At 36.4% G+C, this 21,492-nt stretch overlaps 1 protein-coding gene across 6 annotated transcripts in view; it reads right to left on the minus strand.

Annotated features, from left to right (window-relative positions):
- The window catches only part of PPP1R13B (protein phosphatase 1 regulatory subunit 13B), a 62,487-nt gene that overhangs the window by 18,480 nt on the left and 22,515 nt on the right, over nucleotides 1-21,492 (minus strand). For all 6 annotated transcript variants that reach the window (XM_042866917.1, XM_042866911.1, XM_042866892.1 and 3 more), the window contains exons 3-4: nucleotides 15,487-15,606; nucleotides 13,999-14,066 (exon numbers count right to left, since the gene is read on the minus strand). In XM_042866917.1, coding sequence (XP_042722851.1) covers nucleotides 13,999-14,066; nucleotides 15,487-15,606 — 188 coding nt within the window. The remainder of the gene's footprint in view (nucleotides 1-13,998; nucleotides 14,067-15,486; nucleotides 15,607-21,492) is intronic.

Here is a 21,492-nt window from a genome sequence, read left to right on the forward strand (position 1 = left end):
TGATACTGCACGTACTGTAACAGACATGTGAGGAGGTATACTAAACAGAAATTGGAACCTGAATCTTCTTTCCTACCATTTTCAGTGTAAGTGCCTTGGTTGCTTTAACTGGTGGATAGCATTATTTACCTACAAGTACACATGAAAACATGTAATTAAAGGCTGTCGTGAAGCACACATCAAAATTTCACAGAATCACAGTATGGCTTGAGTTGGAAGGGACTTTAAAGATTACCTACTTCTGACTGCTCTGCCATGGGCAGGGACACCATCCTATAGACCAGGTTGCCCAAAGCCCCAGCCAGCCTGGCCTGTAATGCTTGCAGGGATCTCGCATCCACAGCTTCTCTGGGCAAAGCTGGAGTATTTAAGATAAGAAACTATGAAAAACAGTTTGTGCAAAGTGAACTGAAGTGAAGGTGATCCACTTCCGATGCCTGAGCAGAGCCTGTTTGAAGAGACAAGGCCCCAGCCTCAGATCCCCCAAGAAAGACTCTCTGTATGGCCTTAGTGTAAAGACATCAGGATGCGTTTTGCTGCTAATCTTAGTCTGACAGACCAAGAAGAATGGCTGTCCCAGACAAGAAGTCTTGCTGGGAGCTCAACAGGAAGATTTCAAATAAAGGTTGTCAAATGGCAGGGCATGCTGTTCTGCTCTGGGATCAGTTAAATGTGTGCTAGAGATCTTCATGGTTTAAAAAAGGGAAAGAAATGCTTATAATCAATGACAGCATTTTTGTTACTGAGGCAAGATTTAGAGAAAGCCCAAACTCACAGAGGAAAGAAAAAGTTACACGAAAATTTAACACTGGCAAATCTGAATTCTGGTGACAAAGAGATTATTTAAAAGCTTCATTTTAGGAACAAGAAGGACAGTAGGCAATTACATAAAAATATATGAGGAATCTGTGGTCTTTCTACATTGTAAACATTCAAGGCATTTGATGGAAGGCCATAGATATTAATGGAGCCTTATCACCTTTTTGCATTTCAAAACTAACAATTTGTTTGCAAAAAATCAAAGTAGAGAGGCATTACTGACAATTATTTGAAGTCTACATAATGCAATGCCAGTGTGTGACCCTGTTATATGTTTTTAAAACTGACCACATTGCTTATGTTCACTGTTTTGCTGACAAATATAACTGATTTAAATCCATACATTAAATTATTCCAACCTCTTTTTTCACCAAGCAATCACAAAAATGTATGGTGTAATAATACAAATTACAGAAGGTGGCACTTGCAAATACTTGCTTTGCTACTCAGAATAAAAACAGTAATAAATTAAAAAGCCACAATCTTAAGAAATGAAGATTTTTTTCCTGAAAGAGAATTTCAGCCTTTGAAAAATTACATCCCAAAGTTGCAAAGTTAAAAAAAGCCCAACATTTCTTGAAGATAGTACACAGAATTTGGTCAGGTGATTGGATCATTGCAAAAAAACAGATTAGTGCATTGTAATAAATAATGCAGCACCTTCGCCAAGCTACAAGGCTATGCTATTAGAGAACTAAGTTAAAATTCCATGATTTCCTATCTTCATTACAGTCAATGAATGTTAAAAAAGTAAAAAGAATTAAATGTTTTGGATATATTGAGAAATAAAACTCTTCAGGTGATTGCTTACAAAATGGAACACAGTCTAGAAGTTTTACAGACTGAGAGGAAAAAAAAGGAAACAAAAATAGAACTCCAATTAGTATTTTCTATTTCAACACTGTGAGTGAATACAGCAGTTTAAAAAAAGACTGAACTCAGTAGTGCCTGTTTTTGTTGTTTTCTTCTACCACTAGCATTACTTACGAGAGAAGAATCTTTCACAACATTCTCTAAAGCCAAATAACATGCGTGCACTTGTGTTCACCACCTAATATATCAGAGAAATATTTCACTTTTTAATTACAGACAGAAAAGCTTGAAATGGGTAAGAAAACAAGGAAATTTTTTCAAGTGCGATCCCTCAAACAAAACCACTTGAGAAACTAAAGTAGCATAGGAAAGCCAGACGCTGCTCCTAGGACGTATTCATGCTCTGCTGCATTCCTTTGGCATGGTCTTTCACCAAAAGAACATAAACCTCTGCTGGACTCCATACTTAAGTCTTAAATGGGGCTCAGAATGGACTGAAGTCTACTGGATCACTGATTTTAAAAGAAACAGTGGAGAAAAAAAGGTAGCATTTTTCCATCACAAATATGGTTTCAAAAATAGTCTGATGCAAGTTGTGCCTATCTTTCTATCACTGGGAAAAGTCTTCCCAGTGCTTCTTTCTTTTCTGCTTTGATTATCAGTTTAAGTTTACACTGAGAATTCATTCTATTTCTGCTTGCGTTAGTACTTTTCAGTACTGTCCAAGAAATAGATGCTCCTTCCTGCAAAGAAATCTTGTTTAAAAATATGTCCAGACTGAAGAAGTGGGACACCTGTGTAATGATCAAACATTTTTCAAGGAAAGAAAGCCATTTTACTGAGTAAAAATTACAGATTTCCTAAGTGAGATGTGTAACCCTCAGTGTACAATGACATTAAGGAATGGTTTGTAAAACCACCAGAAACAAAAACTAGCTTGATCTAAAAGCTCAGGATTGTTACTGCTTTAAAGAAGCATATCTGAAAGTCCATTTGACAATGCTTGAAAAAAGTACTGCATCACTTTGTATTATGTAAAATAGAAGAAAAATTACAAGATGAATGTTAATACTAGCTTCTTAAAGAAGCTATGAACTGTAGTAAAATATTCTGTTTAGAAAATGGAATGTCTGAAACTAACTTTTATACAGAGCAAAGCTTGAGAAACACTGCTAATTAACCACTTACATGTAAACGTCCTATGAGAATCTTTTTATGTTTACCTCACTGAATACAACAATACCTGTTCTTTCCATTTTAAATAACTATACTACATCTAGGAAAGATAAGAATAAACATTTGAGGAAACAAAGTTTTAAACCTGTAGCTTCACTCTGAGTTTCTTCTTTTTCATCCACATGATAGTTAACAGATCAAGCAGAATTCCTCTTCAACATCAAGTCAGTTATTTTCAGAAAGACTGGAGCTGATTTCAGGTCTCCAAAAGAGGACAGCATCATTTTTGAAAAAGTATGAAAATGAGTGCATCTTTCTCTTGCAGAGATCTATTTGAATCAATTTGTTTTGAACATCTCATGTTAGTTGAGTCGGCTTCTAACCAGCTGCATGCAAACACTGCCGCTGCAAAGAGTCAGTCCCAGTCCTTTCTTCAGAGCCCCATATAATGCAAGGCAAAGGGATCAGTGTACTTTCTCAGTTCCTTAACAAGGCTGTTGGTTCCTCAGTTTCTTCAGTTTGCAACGTTCATACCAGTCATTAACAATTTCATACATGAAGTGACTCACTTTTCATAACAAACATAAGCCTATTACATTTAAGGTCAGACCTCCTCCTTTTTCCTGCAGCAACAGGAACCTACCTCCCACAGAACTGCCTTCTAAAGGACGTACCAAACAGCCACTGCAAATATCTACTCCTACAGATTCCACAGATTCATTTGCTACGTGGTGATACATCAAAGGAGACAATTTTGCTGATTTGTAAATTTCTTTTCATTGATTCACAGAAGCACTTACACATAGAGATGAACACCTTAATAAAATCCTGTTGAGCAAACACTGCGTTATTAGGCACAGAGGTGTTATTACATATGTTTCACACAAAAATGCAGTACACCTATATTCCATAATTTCTTAGGATCAACAGAAATCTCAAAAAAAATACTGTCTTTATTTTATTTAGCATGTCGCTTTAAAAAGTTACGATGAGAGAGAGAATTTGTAATGAACTGCAGTTTCAGCATCTGGCATTATCCTCCTCTACAAGCCAGTATTTTACCATTTGATGATTAATATTTTCAGGACAGGTGAGATGAATGGAACAGTAGTAATTAAATAGTTTGGAAGCCAGATTATAAGCAGCCTCAAAGCAAGTCATTCCTTAGATATTTAATTAAGAGGAAGAATCTCCTAATAATGAATTCTGCACATTAGCCTTGTCACTCTGAAAGCTCATTTTTTTGATCCTCCTTGCTTTATTTCTGTCCTCACATAATGCTGTTCTGTCTATCACCACAAACTCCTCAGTCTCTCTTTACTCAGTCTACATGCTTCTGAGCAAAGAGGAAAAGGTATACTCCCTGGAAAGCCACAACAGTAAATGAAAAATTGCATCTGAACTCAAATTAATTTCTTGACAATCAGAATGTATTTAGTCAGACATTCAAAGCATAAAGGCAGATCCCAAAAGTTTTTTTGTTTTTATTTCCATCCAAAGTTAATCTTCTAAGGGAAATCAAAAAGCTATGGGAACTGACCTTTCAAAAAATATTTTTTAGAAAGGTGATATGGATGTGGTTTGATTTTGTGCACTTCTCTGCCTTGCTGCCTGAGCCATAAAAATACTTTGATTTTTTAAGTTTGCATTTCTAAAAACAAAACTACTCTGAAAATAACATGAAAAAAAGTCCACCAAACCCACACCTGAGAATGCTGTGTTTTCAGAAAAACACAGAAAAAGCAAAACAACAAATACTCCAAAGCTTTACAGGCACCATACTGACTGGCAATCTCATGGTTAGGTTTGGCAATGCCTAGCTACTCAAATAGCCAGCATAGAACATAATTCAACCAATTAACTGAAAAAGAAAACCCAAACAACACAAGCATTTATCAACCATTTCCTGCACACTGTCTCCACAGATCTTTCCCTAGGTTAGCAAGAACCACCATGTCATTATCTTCCCTTATCTTAAGGAGAGGAAAGGAATAGGTAAGTGTTCACACCCATCTCTCACACATCTCCATTCCCAAAGCTCTGCACTACAGACTGTAGGTTCAAACCTCTCGAAACTGAACACAATCTACCTTCTCCAATGGATATTCTTGCACAATGAATCATGTGCAATGAACTTTATCACCTGCTTTCTAGCCTTCTTCCTGCAATGTATTTATACCACCTCTGTTCTTATTCCGTACTCTACTACTACTGTTTTAGTATTCACGTCCATCTTTCTCCCCATTTTTAATGCTTCTCATGGTCAGAGATGATTCTGAGGTTAAATCAACAGTTGTCAAGATCCAACATAGCCCAGATAAAATGTCATCAGCCTGTATGCAGGGGAGTGAGGAAGTCTGCATCCTGGCTTCTGCCTTGGACCTCAGGATGGTGTGTGAAAGAAAACACTCTTTACCATGGCTGGGACAATATCAGCATATCAAAAGCCAGAGATAGCAGGGGAAAAATAATAAAACAGAAAAAGCACACAATCAGAACTGAATTAGAAGCAGCAAATCCTTTGGGGCCTTGATTTCAAGAATTTATTACCCATATGGGATTCACCACTGAGGCACACAACTTTGCCATGGTGAAAAGAAAGCACTACTCCCTAATAAGGGAAGACAACAAATTCTAAAGGTACTGCAAGTTGCTCCTGAGAAGACTTTAAATGCCTACATAGAAATGAAAATTAAAAACTCTCATTTATAACACAGGAAAGATTCAACTTTCCATAATCTACTTCATTTTCAGGTAGCTATTCCTACGTAGGGCAATACCAATTCTAGTCCTCCAGACTGGAAATTTATCTTTATAGAGCTGCCAAACCAATGCAGTCGTGTGATAAAAACAGAACTGGCAGGTCTGAGACTTAGCAGGAAGTGGAATGTATTACATAAACGACCATTCTTTCAGAACACAGCAGACTGATACCTGTAAAATGAACAAATTGGTGCGCTCCCCAGCCAGTCAATTCCAGACTGGGATGAAGACACTGAGAAATCTCAGCCTTCCCAAAGCAGGGAGCTCTCATCCCAGTAGCCCAGTCACAGTATCCCAGTCCTGCACCTTCCTTTCAGTTCTGCCTTTAAAGGAAAGGAAGAACTCCAGCTCTGTCTGCTCAGATACCAGGCTACCGAAGCCAGAAAGAAAGAAAATAATGGCCTCCTCTACATGCTGAATCTATCAAAATATTTCTTAATTCTTCCATGCTAACTTCAACAAAAACAGCAGAAGCTCATCAGTCACACATAACTTCTTGTCCTAACCTTCATTCAAATTAACATAGCTAATTAGAGGATGCTTTCACTTGCTCAGTTAAATCTTTAGAGATTTCTGATAAGCATAGCCGTTGCATGCTACTGGTACCTGTCCTCAGAAGAACAGCAGGAACAACAGGAAGATATGGCAATTTACGGTAATAGTTCTGTACCCAGTACAGCTTGGATGAAATGAATGTGTGTTTTCCATAAAACTTAATTCTAGTGCAATTCGTAACACAGGCGATTTTAAGAACTTGTGTGAAAATTCATGCATAAATAGACAAGTAAAGCATGCTTTTATTAAAGTAGGCTTTCTGCTGGTCTCAACATGGATGACATTATTTCCAGTTTAACGGCTTCAGCCACAGCTCCGCCTGGCATTTTTCTAATTGGGTCAGAAACATGCCGATAGCAGAAATCCATTTTAAAGAATCCAATGACAAGAGCATATGCCTTTTTAGCCTAATGGAAATGAACAAGCTAATTAAACCCAGGAAAGGCAACCAGAATATTGGGAATTAAAGAAAAATACAACCACCATGTGCTATCTCCTGATAATAAAATCATCTTGAAATTCATATCACAAAAGTCATCTGGTTACTTTACTTAGATTTTGTGACAAAACAGTAATTTTATTTCAGCAAGTGAACAAACTGTTTCTTAGAACTGATAAAAATTCTTCAACTACATCATTATTTGATGGAAAATCTCACATTATCTATATTTGATAAAACCTTAACTTCACACTTTAACCTAAAATACATTGTTAACAATTTCTCCAACTTGCTGATAGAAATAGGTCATTCTATTTAATATGGGTTTAAAGTCTGCTCAGCATGAGCCACAGACTCCAGATTTCTCATGTTTACTACTGTTTGCTCATATTTCTTAGAAATCTCCTAGGTGAGACTGTTCTCTATTCTGGACAGAACAGCTAAGAAAAAGCAGAACAACAAAAAGGCTGAAAACAAAAGTTACCGTAATACTTTGAAGTAAATAGTTTTCATAAGGTCTTGTAACTTAACTATGACACTAAATTCATCTATCAAAATCTGATTTACTCAGACTTTCATTTCAGAGATAAGGAGTTACAAAACACAAATGGTCCATGTTCTGCTCAAGTGCTAATGAAATTCAAAGTCATTTAAACTCAAGCGTGAAAGCAATACAGTATTTAAATAGCATGCTCTAAAACTTTGGAAAAGTAATTAATTACCTGCTTGCTATTTTCCCATGTAATTGTAAGAGAGCACATCTTTATTTTGCAGCATTGCCCGTCAGCAGTAAGCACGTGTGTTGCTTCAGCATGCTCCAACTCCATATTTCTGTTATTTCCTGTCCACACTAATTGTTTAACTGTTCAACGTGAATAAGGCGAGTCAACTACTATACACATCTTAGGGGTTCCAGCATGGCTTTTTGCTTCAATGCAATCAATGGGAGGTAGGATATTTTTTAATCTTATTCCATATGAGATATATGTTTCCCCGATTCTTTATCAATATGAAAAACTGTCTTTCTGCATTCATCAACAGTCAGCTAACGGAAAAGGCTAGTGGATTTAGCCAGCAGTGAAAGACCTAATCAGTGCAAGATCAAGCCAGCTGTCAGCTACGATCAGCTTGATTCATTGCACTTTTCATATTCAATGGAAAATGTTGAGCAATACACATTTCTTTCAGTTCAACAGAAAAATGTAAGAATACAGGCAGCTTTGCTTTAAGAAGACAACAAAATATTTGCTCAATTTCTATTTTCGTAGTACTACTGAGTGCAAAAACTGAACACCAGAAAGATCAGGAAAATCACTACTTCTTGTGTTTAATTTTACTGTGAAAAAGGACAGAAAATCATGCCAGATGAAATTTAACAGCATCTTTATTAACGGAGACTGCCTAGAATAAGAAGGCAAACAATGTAGTCAAAATAGATTTGACAGTCTCACATAAATAACTCTCCTTGTGTTTGCTAAAATGCTCTTCCCTACACACTCTGGCTTTTTCTTAAATCTTGCATGCAGAAAGATAAATACGTGAGCCAGCAATAAAGCTAAAGCATGTGCATAAAAGCATACATCAAGAAGCTGCACATCAGAGAAGTCTGCAGAAAGACAAAATGTAGACTTAAGGATTTTTAAGTACTAAGCATGGAAGGAAATACTACACCCCCATTACCAATTGCTAATGTCTCTAAAAATTATAACGTTCCAAAAAAGGAAAATATAAAAAACTGTAATTTACCTTATAAAAGTCAGGAATGGTATGCAAGTTCACTCTCTCTTCATTCTTTCAAGAAAAGAATTCAAGTATGATTCAGTGCACTTACACAAGAGATCCAGCCAAATGGATCTCCATAAGGACACTGAAGAACTATACGTCAAAGCAAGATGTTGTGAATATTCCAGCTGCACAAAGAGCAAGCTTATTTTTAGAAAGAAAGGAAAGGTATGAGCTATAGAGTAGAATCATCCAGTAAGAATAAGAGAAGAAAAACAAGTTGAACTCCCTTGCTCCTAAATTAGCCACAGGGACTTTCATTTTCTGCACTTTGATGTGAGGAAGACTGCAGGGGGAACAAACCTAACTACAATTGGATCGTGAGGCCGTTGCAGAGACAGAGGAATGGAATAATTCTCTTGCTTGGGAAATCCATATGGGTGGGAAGTAGGTGTATTACGTGTCCAAAAGGCTTGATGGACAGGAAACTAAATGAATGCGTAAATGAACATTTAAAGGTGTGTCAGAGAAAGAAGGCCAGAGTTCCACTGCATACACACAAATTGCACTCGTACACATGCACACAACAAAAAGCCATCACATACAAAGACTGTGGAAAACACTATCTGCAGATAACACGTCTAATGAAAGAGACAAAAGAACTGAAATCTGTTTGGAGATGGAGGGACAAGCTAAACTCTCAAGTTTTAACAGCTAAAGCTCTTAGAGCTCTTTGCTGGCACAGTGACTTTCATAATCTGTCTTCTGTAAGGGACTACAGAAATAAAGGAGAGGACAAGTCCCATTTTCCTTACAATAACTTATTATCAAGTTATTTATTTTAACTAAAAATTACACAAATGTAACTTCAAAAATACAACTGTTTAAAAAGACATTAAAATTTGAATTGTCAGCGTAAAGACTGGGAAAGAACAGCAATATTTGATGAGCAGAACTATCTTTTGGTGCCCAGGAGAGCAGCAGAACTACAAAAGCCAGTGAACACTACTAAGCCCCAATACTCAGAGAAAAGAAGGGGAACAAAGAGTTGAATGGAATTTAGATGGATGAGAAGATAACAGACAAACAAGAAAAGGTAAAATGAATACATTCATACACACAGAAAAAAAAGTAAATAAAAAGTACTTATGAGCATCTCACATATCTGTAGACCTCTAGGTAGACTTCTTGGTATCTAAATCTATAGAGATTAAAAATTATGTACATACATGCAGAAAGCATGGAAGAAACTAGTTCCTTTGCAATGCTTTTTTCCAAGTTGAGTACAAAGAGTGTTTCCTGTTCCCAATAAATTTTCTTTAGACTTGTCAAAACAAATTATGTATTAGCTTATTAGTCATAAACTATTACAATTACAATAGAAAAATGATCACAGAGTAAGTCAAATGTGATCATTCTCATAAAATGAAAGCATCTGGTAATTTTGTCCATTATGAACTGAAATGTATTTGAGAAATTGTAGAACATATCCAAACATTATTCAAGGCATTTAAAATCCCAGAATTATGTGATTTTGCCTAAAATGTTTACAAAAGGACTCCGAGTGAGATAAAAGCTCAGGAACATCTGAATTCCCTATAGTTTCAGAGAAATTCTTTCTATTAGGAAACACAATTACTAATCTTGTAGAGATGTTGCCCTACATAAACTATTCTTTATTGAGGTGTGAAGAGACTGGGATTTCTAGTTCAGCAAGAATTCAAGAGCTAGTTGTTTGCATCAACATTAGCTTTGGACTGTAATTTCTTCCCTACTAATTTATTTTTTTTCCCTCAAGTTCTTTAGTTGGATTAGTTTTTCTATTTTTGAAGAGAAAGATAGAGCAAGCATTTTGGGAAATGCATTAGACGAATTTGGATTCTCCTCAGACAGTTTGTCATTAAATCTATTAAACTAACAGCTTGAATTAGATGTCTGCACAGAAGATGCAGCAAGGCTCCCTTCACCGAGGAGTAAAGAGAACTTGAGGAATGTATGCTTCAGACCTGTGAACTCTCTTAGTGAAAGTGGCAGATATGATAGTCTTGGCTCCTTACAAGATGTAACATACAAAATTGCAGCAAAAACTGGGAAGATACAGATTTTATTTAATTAGTAGATTTTTATATGATCAAAATGTTCCACGAAGCCTGCAAGAAAGTTTCCTCAGGAAAATAAAAATCCCTACAAATTGCTAGAATTCCTTCTGTCGTCTTTTAATGAAATTCCTTGTTTAGACTCACAGCTGAGACCCATGAAAGGATCTAGATTTCTAAGACTGACACTGTAATTTGCTCATTTTAAACAAACGTCATTAAAACTTGTGTTATGTGAATGGCAGTCTCTTCCAAGTACACTGTTAAATGTTACAAACAGAAACTACTTAATACTTACAAGCGTATAGAAGTTGTATTTGTAGCTCAGATTTGAATAGCAGACTAAGCTCTTTATCCTTTAACATTTCAAATGAGGAACTTCAAGTAATTATGTGTAACAAACAGCTTAGTAATCTGATCACCTTTATGTCTGGACAACTGTTATCATTTGGTCAGTCCTCTTTCCAGGACTTCCTTCTAGTAAGGCTACAATTTATTTTTCCCACCGACGACGGGGCAGCTGCACCACATTGGATGGCTCCCAGTCACTCTCCTGTGTACCACTGACCTCCAGTGGCTACAACTATATTTGTTCCTTCCCATTGTGCTCAGACCACTGCCATTCCTATGGAATGATCCTTGGATAACGTGAAGATGTCTGGAAGAAAATAACACCTAGCACTGTATGATCACTATTTCATGGCCACTGATAACAAGTGAGAAATGACTGAACAGTAGAGGCCACTTCCAGCATCAGCATACTGTGCATCATCAAATCAGAAACTAATTTGTGTAGAAAGAAACCTATGGAAGTAACCTGGTTCAACGACCCCTACTGAGAGCTGCTCTGCTTGCTCGCGACCTAATCAGAGTAAGTTCTGAATCTCTAGCAGGATGGAAATTCCACAGACTCTGGGCACTCTGTTCCAAAGACCAACTGCTCACATTAAGAAAACATTTTCACCAATCTTTAATTAGGATTTCCCTTTTTACAACTCATGTCCAAATCACACTGACTCAGTTACATATGCAAAAGAAATGGACAGGGAGCCTTTCTTAGAGAAGTGAATCTCTCTTTGAGACACTGTCCAATCTCCTTGGAAAAGGAAAATGTTTGGTTTTGTAAGTCTTATCTCCACATACATATATCTCCAGGACAGCGGTAGAAAGAGATCAGACCCAAATTACAGAATAATTCCACTTCCAGAAGTTGTCAATGAAAGCAAACTCTGGAAGAAACACTCAAGTTTATACAATCTCACTTTGTTCTGCAAATGCAAAGCTCTCAGACCAACACTTACTGATACATATTCTTTTTACAGTGCGTTTCACAGTCTGAAGAGACCTTACCCATTCTATTTTTAACATTAAATCTTTATTTGGAAGATAATCTGATAAAATTTGTTCATTTAAATAATCTTGTGATTTTAAGCTCCCCATTATTTAAATAATTGCTGATCATGCACATAGTTTCAAAGAACAGTAAAAACACTGCATGACAAAATGCCAATTCATACAATTATCCAAAGTGAATTCCAGACAGATTGCATATCACTTTTTTTCCACGACTACTGATTCAAACACAAAAGCAAACATGTATCTAGAAGTTCTCTATGCACGCCACACTTTCAGCTTTATCTAGATATTAAATAAAAATCAACCATTTCATCATTAAAACAATACATACAGTAACACAAATATACCTCAATGAAGAACACTTGATAATGTTTGAGCTGTCTTCAACGTTCCATTGGTTTGCATTGATTTTAGGGCTAGTCTAACATTCAGCAGTCCAGTAACAATGAATAAGCCTAATGCATTACGTAAGTGTAAGCTGATTAAATCCTTGATCCTGCAGCCACCGCTTTTTCCCCCCTCCCCCTCCAATTTCAAACTTAGCATAATTGAAAAATCTGAGTTTTGTAACTTTCAAATCCTAAATTGTACCACTTTTGGCATAAAACCCACAACTTGTATTAACGTAATCCCTTCAGGTCCTTCTTGTCTTTTAGTAATTTCAGGAACTTGCTAAAAGTCTATTTTAAAGTGATCGGTTCCCCAGTAAATTTTACTTTTATGGCCAAATGTTGTGCTTTTTTAGTATATACTGACTGGCACACAGGTAGCAGCATTTATCACATTGCCAGTACCTATAAAATAAACAGGCGTTTATCACGCTACCAGTACCTATAACATAAACAGCAAATCAAATTAGACAAAGTGATGCTCTCATAACATTCAGTATTGCCAGAAATCAGATTAGAAGGCGTACTGCTCACGGCAGTCCTAATTTCCAGAATGTATTGTATCTCAGTTGAAGTAAATGGGCTATGGGGAATGAGGAGGTCACGAAAGAGTTATGTTCCCCTAGGACACTGTACTCCCATGATCTCACTACACTGGCAGTATGACAATGGAAACAGAATAATCAGATCCATGCAGGAGGGGGGAAAAAGAATTCCTTCCACTAGGCCCAAATGCCATAGAAAACCAGCTGCTAAGAGCTGAAACGTGACTAAACAGCTGAATGGACAAAAAATATCTCACAACTTTTCAGCATATTTAGCTGTATGTGTGAATTTCAGATGCCAATTATCAGAGAGTATACAAACACAGAATCACTTAACTTGCACAACAGTTTTCTGAATTTTAGGGTTTGGGTTTGTTTTTAAGACATCTCAACTTGAAAAACCCAATGTTTTGTTTTTAAACAAAGAGAAAGAGCCCTATGTATATTTATTTTGAAATCAACAGTGTTCCATAATGATAAAAAAGTAGTAATTTGTGAGCTCAACTCCTCTTGAAATTTAAAAATGTTACAGAACAGTCAGCTGTAACTACAGTGCCTCAGAAAAAGGAGCAGCACAGCTCTAAGTGAACAAGGACAGATTACATCGTGTTGAGTTCTTACTAGAATTGAAGGTGAGAAGGGACAGAACAAAGTAAAGGGAATTCCATCCAACTACGGAGCATAAGATTTTTAAGACATGGTAATTTTGAAAGAGATACACTACATGTCTCTTGTAAAAGAGACGATGGTCAAGCCAGGTTTCACTGAAAGCTATAAAAATGATGTATCACGCATAGCGTAGGCTACTTAAAATTAGCAACTTAGTAATACTTTATCTAAACAACAACAAAAACCCAGAACCTAGCACTTAAACGAGTATAAGGAAGTTGCACTGCAGGTTTCTACCTCCTGTAGGCATCTGAAAACATCCCAATCCATGAACACTTTTTCACATTTTAACATAAGCGGCTGAGTCACAAACTCAATATTAGTGATTAAAGAAAGCAGGGAGTGAGGGGCAAGGTACCTGGACAGGGAGTAGTAGTACACAAGTGTAATAGAGCTGACTGTTTCCTCAAACAAATAAGACAGAGAAAGGCAGGTGATAAAAAGCAGCAGTTCATAAGACTCTAAAGACTTCTCATGTTACAGAAGTGAATTCCTTTTTAGACAGAAGTTTGACAGCTATTCATGAAATCAAAATAGAAAAAGATCTATACATTTTCCACTAGTTACCACCATAACAGATCTTGCAAACCAATACTTCTTAAAACATTCAATATGTGAGTGAAACTGAACAAAAACCTGTATGATTTGTTACATACCCCATTCTCTGTACGCTTCTCCACAGGTATACTTATTCCATTTCTTTGGTTCTGGGTTTGTCGTCCACCTAAAAGTGAAGTATCAGACATACTGCAAAGCTGAGTTTTCAACACAAATGGCTTTCATTCTCGAATCCATACTTCTAAAAATTTGTACATACAGCTTTTACCTATCCTGTTAGGTTATTCTTTGCAGGTAGTATCTGAAAAGATAAAACATTTACCTCACGGACTTCCTCTGTTAACAGTACAGACAAGTAGGTCGACTTGTGTTTTGGCAATGATAATATGAAAGAGAATGTATTCAGCATGACTACTGTAGTTTCACTCTTCTATGTTCACAAAAAGAAGGAGCTCCAACTAAATGTACTATATATGACTATGTCAGAGGAAGCTTCTCCAATGCCTTAAAAACAACTTTATTCTGCAAATTGATCAAAAAGTCTATGGTTAATTAAAATGTTTTATTTGCATTGTTCAGAAGGGACATTTTCCTTGTATGTGACAATGTGGCTTCTGATATAATGTTGTTTAAAGCCAAATTATCCAAATAACTGAATGTTTTACAAAAATATCTAACAAATATATGCATACATCTCTTATTGAATTATATTGTTATATATTATATTATATTATTGGACTTGCTACTTTTGGCATTGTAAGCAAACAGTAGCCACATGGATATCAAAAGAAAACTCAGATCAAAGCAATAAGGTCTCAGACAAACTTGAAATTCAGCTGTCAGTAGTCAGGTTAGTTTAGTGAGTAAGGATAATCTGAGCATGCAAATACACATTTCATTTTGAGATTTTATTCCTATCCTCAAGCCGGTCTGAGAGCAATAAATAATATAACATACAGCCTCTAAATTCTTATACCAGCTGGATCAGAAAAATGAGATTTTTTTCTTTTGATTCCAGTCTTTAAATAAAGCCCCTCATCTAACATGGTTTTATACAAAGACTTTTTTTGTACAACAGACTAGAAATATTTCAAGATATCAATTATTACTACCTATATATATATATTGATATATATATATATATATACATGAAGTACAGAGAAAGTAAAGCTTGTGAGACCTCTCTCAATGATGTCTGTAAAACAGATTTTAGTTTCTGAGGGATGCCAAGTAGTTCACTGAATCTTTTCTCTGGGGGCAACTGAAAGGAAGAATCTTTCCATCTTCTCATACAGCAAACGTGTATTAAGCCTCTCATGCACCAAATTTTTACATAACTACTAAGCATAACAGAAACCATTCTTACTACAAAAGAATTGCTCAACAGATTGGCAGCAATTATTCTAGAGAAGGGAATTTGAGAACATGAATAAACATGACACTGAGGAATGTTCAAAATGACTTTGATACAAGGAAGTTGTGTTGCATATATCTACTGAAATTTACTGAAAGAACTGATAATTGAACTCACTTCAGAAGACATTTTAAATGTTTAGGTGACAGCACTGCAAGATAAGTGTACTTACCCTGTTCATTACTTTCAGCTGGTGACTCCTCGTGCCGAAGAAAAAATTTCACCTCTTCCCTCCGGGGACCCCATTTCTGTAGGTGGTCATACATCATGTGATCAAAGGGAATGGGACGTTCTAAAAACAAAATTAAAAAACCTATCACAACTATTTTAAATTAGACAAAGCTTTATAGAACTCTCATTAAAAATAAGAATTTCATTTTTCTAGTAGTTAAATCCATTCAGTGTGCTTACTGATATGCAACGTCCAAGAAACAAGAGTACACCAACAGAAAACAGTTGCACTGAGTTAAAAACTAGCCTTCTTACTGTAACACAGGTCACTGTTTACAGCTGTACACAACCAGTTTGCAAAACCATACCAAATACCAGTGTTTACAAACTCTAGTTTAATCATGTCAGGAATTCCTCATCAAAAGCTTTTTTCACGGAGATGATCTTTGCACCTTTGCTCTCCTTCAGCAGATGGATATTTTTCTCTATTACTAAGATAATTAATTCAGTCATAATCTAAGGGTTTCCACTCAGACTAAAAACCACATCAGTATATTGACATTTTGCCTCATAAGAACCTGAGCAGGTGCCTCCACTCCATTATTCAAGGCTGGACATTAGCTTCTTGTATATATGGAATTTCAGGCAAATATTTGAACAAATAAACATTAAGATTTGTACAGCACTAAGTTTCTTTGTTTTCCACAGAAGAAATGCAAAGTATTTTCATATTATAGCTACTTCTTCCAAATTGATCAAATCTATCATTACTAAGTGGTTATTTAGCATTTCAGAATGAATATATATTTCAAAAGCAAACACTTCATTGTGTTTAAATATACTTTCATTTATTTTTATGTTTTTATTAAGGGTAAGAAAAACCTCCCTTTTAAAGCTTCCTAACATTAAGCAAAATATTAGGAGATCTCTTCCAATCAGAATACAGTGACAGCAGAAAAGATTTAATTCATTTTCTTACGTACAGCTCTAAGCAGTCAAATCAACATTTGCTACAGAAAACCAGACTTGGATGGAAACCAGAAGATGGTTTGCATTCTTCATCATTAAATGCAAAACCTCCTCTGCCTCTAAAACTCAAACCACAGCATTTCCTACCAGTCAAAACGCTGCTAACAATCTATCTGTTCCATATTTAACCTATTTGATACAAGATGACAAATTGATTAAAAAATATATTATCTTCTAGAAAGCTTGGGAGGAAGGAAGGAAGAAAAAAAAAGACAATCAATGTACCTTTTAATAATGAAATTTACCTATATTTATATGTGTTATGAACTATGTAAATATATATACATCTTTGTATAATACAACTAAGTTCCAAGGAGTATCAAGACAACACATTTGGATCACTTGAATTACAATATATTTGTTACAGTAACTGTATTGTCAAAATCTGTCATGTCAAATAGCTTGATCTCATCAATGTCTTCATATTCCTTTATATCCACCTCTCAATATATGAATCAGCACATCCTAAGGAGCGCCTCCTGAATGAAAAAAAATAAAAATAAAAAAGGTTCTCTGTATGCTTTTTTCTCTTTATTTTCAAAGTCTTTTGAGAATAACCAAGGATACAGATAAAGGGATACTGATCACAGCAAGCACTGAAGCATGGGAAGTTATCTCAGTTGAATGACCACTTGCCCATATGGACCTGTATCCTCTTTTCAATTCCAGCAAGCAGTATATGCTTGAGGATGCAGCATAACAAACAGGAAAGTCTGAGGTCGGAAGGGACCGGTTAGGATCAAGTCCATGCAGTTGTCCAAACAGTCCATGAACTCCAGCAGCTCAAGGGCCATAAAAAAAGCTTTGGGCAGGCTTTTCCATGCCCGCCATCCTCTGGGGCAGATCCTTTCCCTAACCCCCACCTCCACAACCCCCCTCCCTGACTCTCCCCTCACACAGCTCCACACTGTTCCCTCAGGTCCTGTCACTGCCACAGAGAGCAGAGCTCGGCCCCTTCACTCCCTGTGAGGAGCTGCAGATGCCATGAGGCCGTGCCTCAGCCCCCTCTGCTCTGGGCTGAGCAAACCCAAGGATCACAGCCAATTCTCTTATGTCTTGCCCTCTAGAACCTTCACAAACTTTGTAGCACTCTATTAGACATCCTCTAATAGTTTTGTACTCTTCTTACACTGTGCTCTGGATTCAGGGATCTGAACCTGACTCCCTTCCTACTGTCTCAGGGCAATGGAGCCCAGCTCCCACCCCTTCGGAACAGAGGTCATCTACCACTTAGGACTCAGCTACTGTTCACAAGGGACCCGGCTATATTTCAGCCTTCAAAGGTCTCCTGAAACGCAACTACCACCAAGATCGGCACCTGTGGCAGCTCCACTCAGACCCTGAAATATAGATTACATCTATTATGAGAACAAAAGTTCAGCAGCAAATACACTTTTAGCGGGGAAGGGTCATTTAAACCACATGCTAACTAAGGTAAGGCTTAGTCCTTACCATCTTGCAAAAAAAAAAAAAAACTAAAAAACAATACAGACCAAAATTAAACAAAAAGTAACACACAGGATTAAAAAACATCGATGCTTTTCTTTTCCTTTTCTTGACCCTTACTCAAGTGGATTCCATGAAACACTGTCAATACAGTCTGTGCACACAGGGATAAGGCCAGTGGCTTACTACAACTACTTCTTGAAAAAGAATTTTAGAAACGCGATTTTCAGGTTTTTCAACTCCTAGAGGGAGGTAAGATTTCAAGTGCTCTGAAGCAGATCCACTAACATTGGAACAAGAAACTGAAGATCACAATGAGCAAAATACCTAAAGTTTAGTTCAGAGGACACAGAAGGTCTGAAGCATTACAATTTTTTTCCAAGTAAAATGATTGTTAGCTAAACCTAGTAAGAACTGAAGCTTGATAACAGGTACCAAGAAACTAGATGTCTGAACAGGGTTGGGCTAATTCTGGAGTGGTGAGGAGTGGCTGCAGCATCACTGCTGGTTAAGCTGGTATCCCATTACAAGGCCCCGATCCTAGGAACTATTCAAAATAAAAGGTTCTATTGACATAATGCATCTTTAAGAATCAATAGTAATTTTCACACATGACCCCGCAGAGAAAAGGGAAATACATTTTCTACTACTTTTTCAGTACTTCCACCAAAACAACTTGGAATGAATATGCAGCCATAAGTTAGAGAAAGCAGCACTGAGAGCATCATCAAAGAAAATGATGTAGTGACAATTCTGGGCAACTTAGGTAGACAAAAGATACTTGGAAAAGAAACAGGAAGAGGAAAGGGTTGTTAATGTTTGACACAAAACATGATTTAATCTGTAAAACTGCAGGAAGAAACATGATCTTATATTTGCTGCAAGTCAGGTTAGCACAATGGAACATTTCTAGGAATACTAGTTAATCAACAATGAAAAAGCACTGCAGTTAAATATTTCCCAATTATCATGGCTTTAAGTATATTCGTCAGTAACTGTAAAAATACAAGAGGAAAAAAAGAAGGTAAAATAGCGGAATGAGTATAGAGTAGCAATAAATAGTAATAGTATACCTTAATAATAAATATTTCTTGATAGGAAAAGATAAGGGAGAAATGATCACCTACACATATATGCATCACGGCAAAACCTGTCTTAAAATGGGAGTTAGGCAAAAATTCTGAAATACTAACTTGAGTATTGAACTTTCTACCTAGCCAGGAGTTCACTGCAAGAACACAAAGCGTCTTTACCATCTCAGGTTTGCAGTTGTTTACTACAAGGGTACTTCTATTTCTTATACAGTCAGTAGCCTCTTACAACTAAGTTCAGGAAGACTAACATTACCAATTGCTGAAGGGCATTCCAGATGTAAATGAAGCAGATAATTGAGCAATGGGTGGATTTAAAAGGTTGAAACCCATTCTCTTTTGAAAGGTACTACAGGTTTCAGGCATGATACCTGTCTTGTGACATCCATACCCATCACAATTTGCAATTGCTGGGGAATGAGGAAGAACATTCTGCATTTTTTTTTCCCCTGTCATAGCATGAGGAATCCAAGAGAGGAAGCTTCAATCTGAAAAAGCACAGGGTGCTATTTAAATTCACTGATACATCAGGCATAAACGCTGTTGTGTTCTTCAACAATTAATCATTTCAAGAAATTGGAAAAGAGGGGGAACAGAGAACAAAATACCGAAACCAAATACATTTTGACCAAACCCTTGAGCCACGCAACTCTGAGGAGAATCAGCTTCTTAACTGTAATACAGACAGTATCAATTTTACAACTCTTGGGAAGATCCTCAACTGTTTCTTTATCAAGCAAAAGAAAACAGAAAAAAGCCTAACATTCAAATAAGGAAATTTAGCAACAACTAAGCGATTGCAACCCTTTTCTAAACTAGCAATCTCAAATCATCGTTGATGCCAAATTTGCAATGATTTAAATAACATCTTACTGGAAGACAAATAATTCCTCTCTTTCTCCCTCTCTAAAACTAAGTAAAATGAAGTGTTTCTGAGTTATTTATTTGGACACGCATATTGAAAAGATTAAGACTGATCATTTTGTTAGATTGACACATTTTAGAAAACAAGCTTCTGGGCACAATATTTTTTTTTAATACCAAAATTAAGGTATTAAAAGTAATTGAGGCTCTACAACCTCAATTGCTTAGAATTCAAGTAGATGTGAGTTATTTAAATAGATAACCTAAGAGATGATCTGTAGAACACAAGAGGTAATCACATTTGCAAAAGGACAGTTGTGACTTCTGCCTTACAAAAGGGACAGAGATGTGATCTGTCACCTGAACAATGTGGGTTATTTATAACGTATCAAAAGTCAGTGTTTTTATCCAAACGCCAACTTTGAGAATTAAATTTTGTTTTTAATATCACTTTTCAAAATGACTTCTGAAATAACATTTGCAAATCTCTCGAGGACAAGGGCTGAGGTGTCTGAGACAGCGTAATTATTACAGAGACAAAAAATACTCATCTACTGGCAGAGCAGTTTCATTGCAAATTATTTCACACTTCCCACTATGAACCATGGTTTGGGTTGTTCGCTGTTGTAACTGTTTTGACTCATGTTTTCTGCAGCAGATCTCTGCTCCAGGCAAAGTTATTTTTAAAAGCTGCAATGGTAAAAGTTTAATTTAGCTCCAAGGAGCAGCTGACAGAAAATTATCATTCCTATGCTCTCTTAAAAAGAGATTTCAATTTGTTTCACTGATAAACTTATATACCCTTAAACTTTGAGGTAAGAAGTTGAGGCCACCAGCTCACAGATTTTATAATATCCTACAACTAAGAAACAGAAACAAAACGCATATCACAAGATTCCTGTCAGACAGACTTCAGAAACAGTGTGCAGAAAATCATTTTAATGATGGTATAGGTCTGCCTGAGAGTTCCAGAAAGGTTTGGAGGTTTTTCAGTTTGTTTTCTTATTTCTGCCCCAATTCTTCTCCTTTTCTAGTCATTTTGTTCCACATTTTCAGTGAAATATAAACCATACACAAATCATCTTGAATAAGACAGATCTGTGATTGCTGAGCCACAAGTACAGTTTGAAGTTTGATATTCCCATTCAACAGGTAGAAGTGTTGGGAAGCATTCTGCTTCTAAGCTTGTTTCAGAGAACTGGGGATGCTACAATGCTCTATCAAGCAGGTAATAACTGGCCAAAAGCAGTTACCTCCATATTCTATTCACTAAATAGTTGACAGAGATCTAGATGTTAACAGGATCCAAGACACATAATTCACAGGCTAGACACCAAAATCTAGTTTTATTTCTTCCACCTTTCCCTGGATATACTTTATTTCTCACTTTATACAAACTTCTAACATCAGTTAGCTGACATTTTGGGAAACAGCGTGTTATTTCCACAAATGAAGTATTTTCTCAATTCTAGAAGGCATTAGAGAAAGTTTGTGCTTTCACTTGCTGGGGTTACAAGGCATAGAAGTCCTAAGATGTGGATCACAGGCTAGAGTTTCTTTTGCTGCTAGCTGAGAAC

This window comes from Lagopus leucura, unplaced genomic scaffold (assembly GCF_019238085.1).
Source record: "Lagopus leucura isolate 7727_CA_CO unplaced genomic scaffold, USGS_WTPT01 Super-Scaffold_1, whole genome shotgun sequence".
Taxonomy (NCBI): Eukaryota; Metazoa; Chordata; class Aves; order Galliformes; family Phasianidae; genus Lagopus; species Lagopus leucura.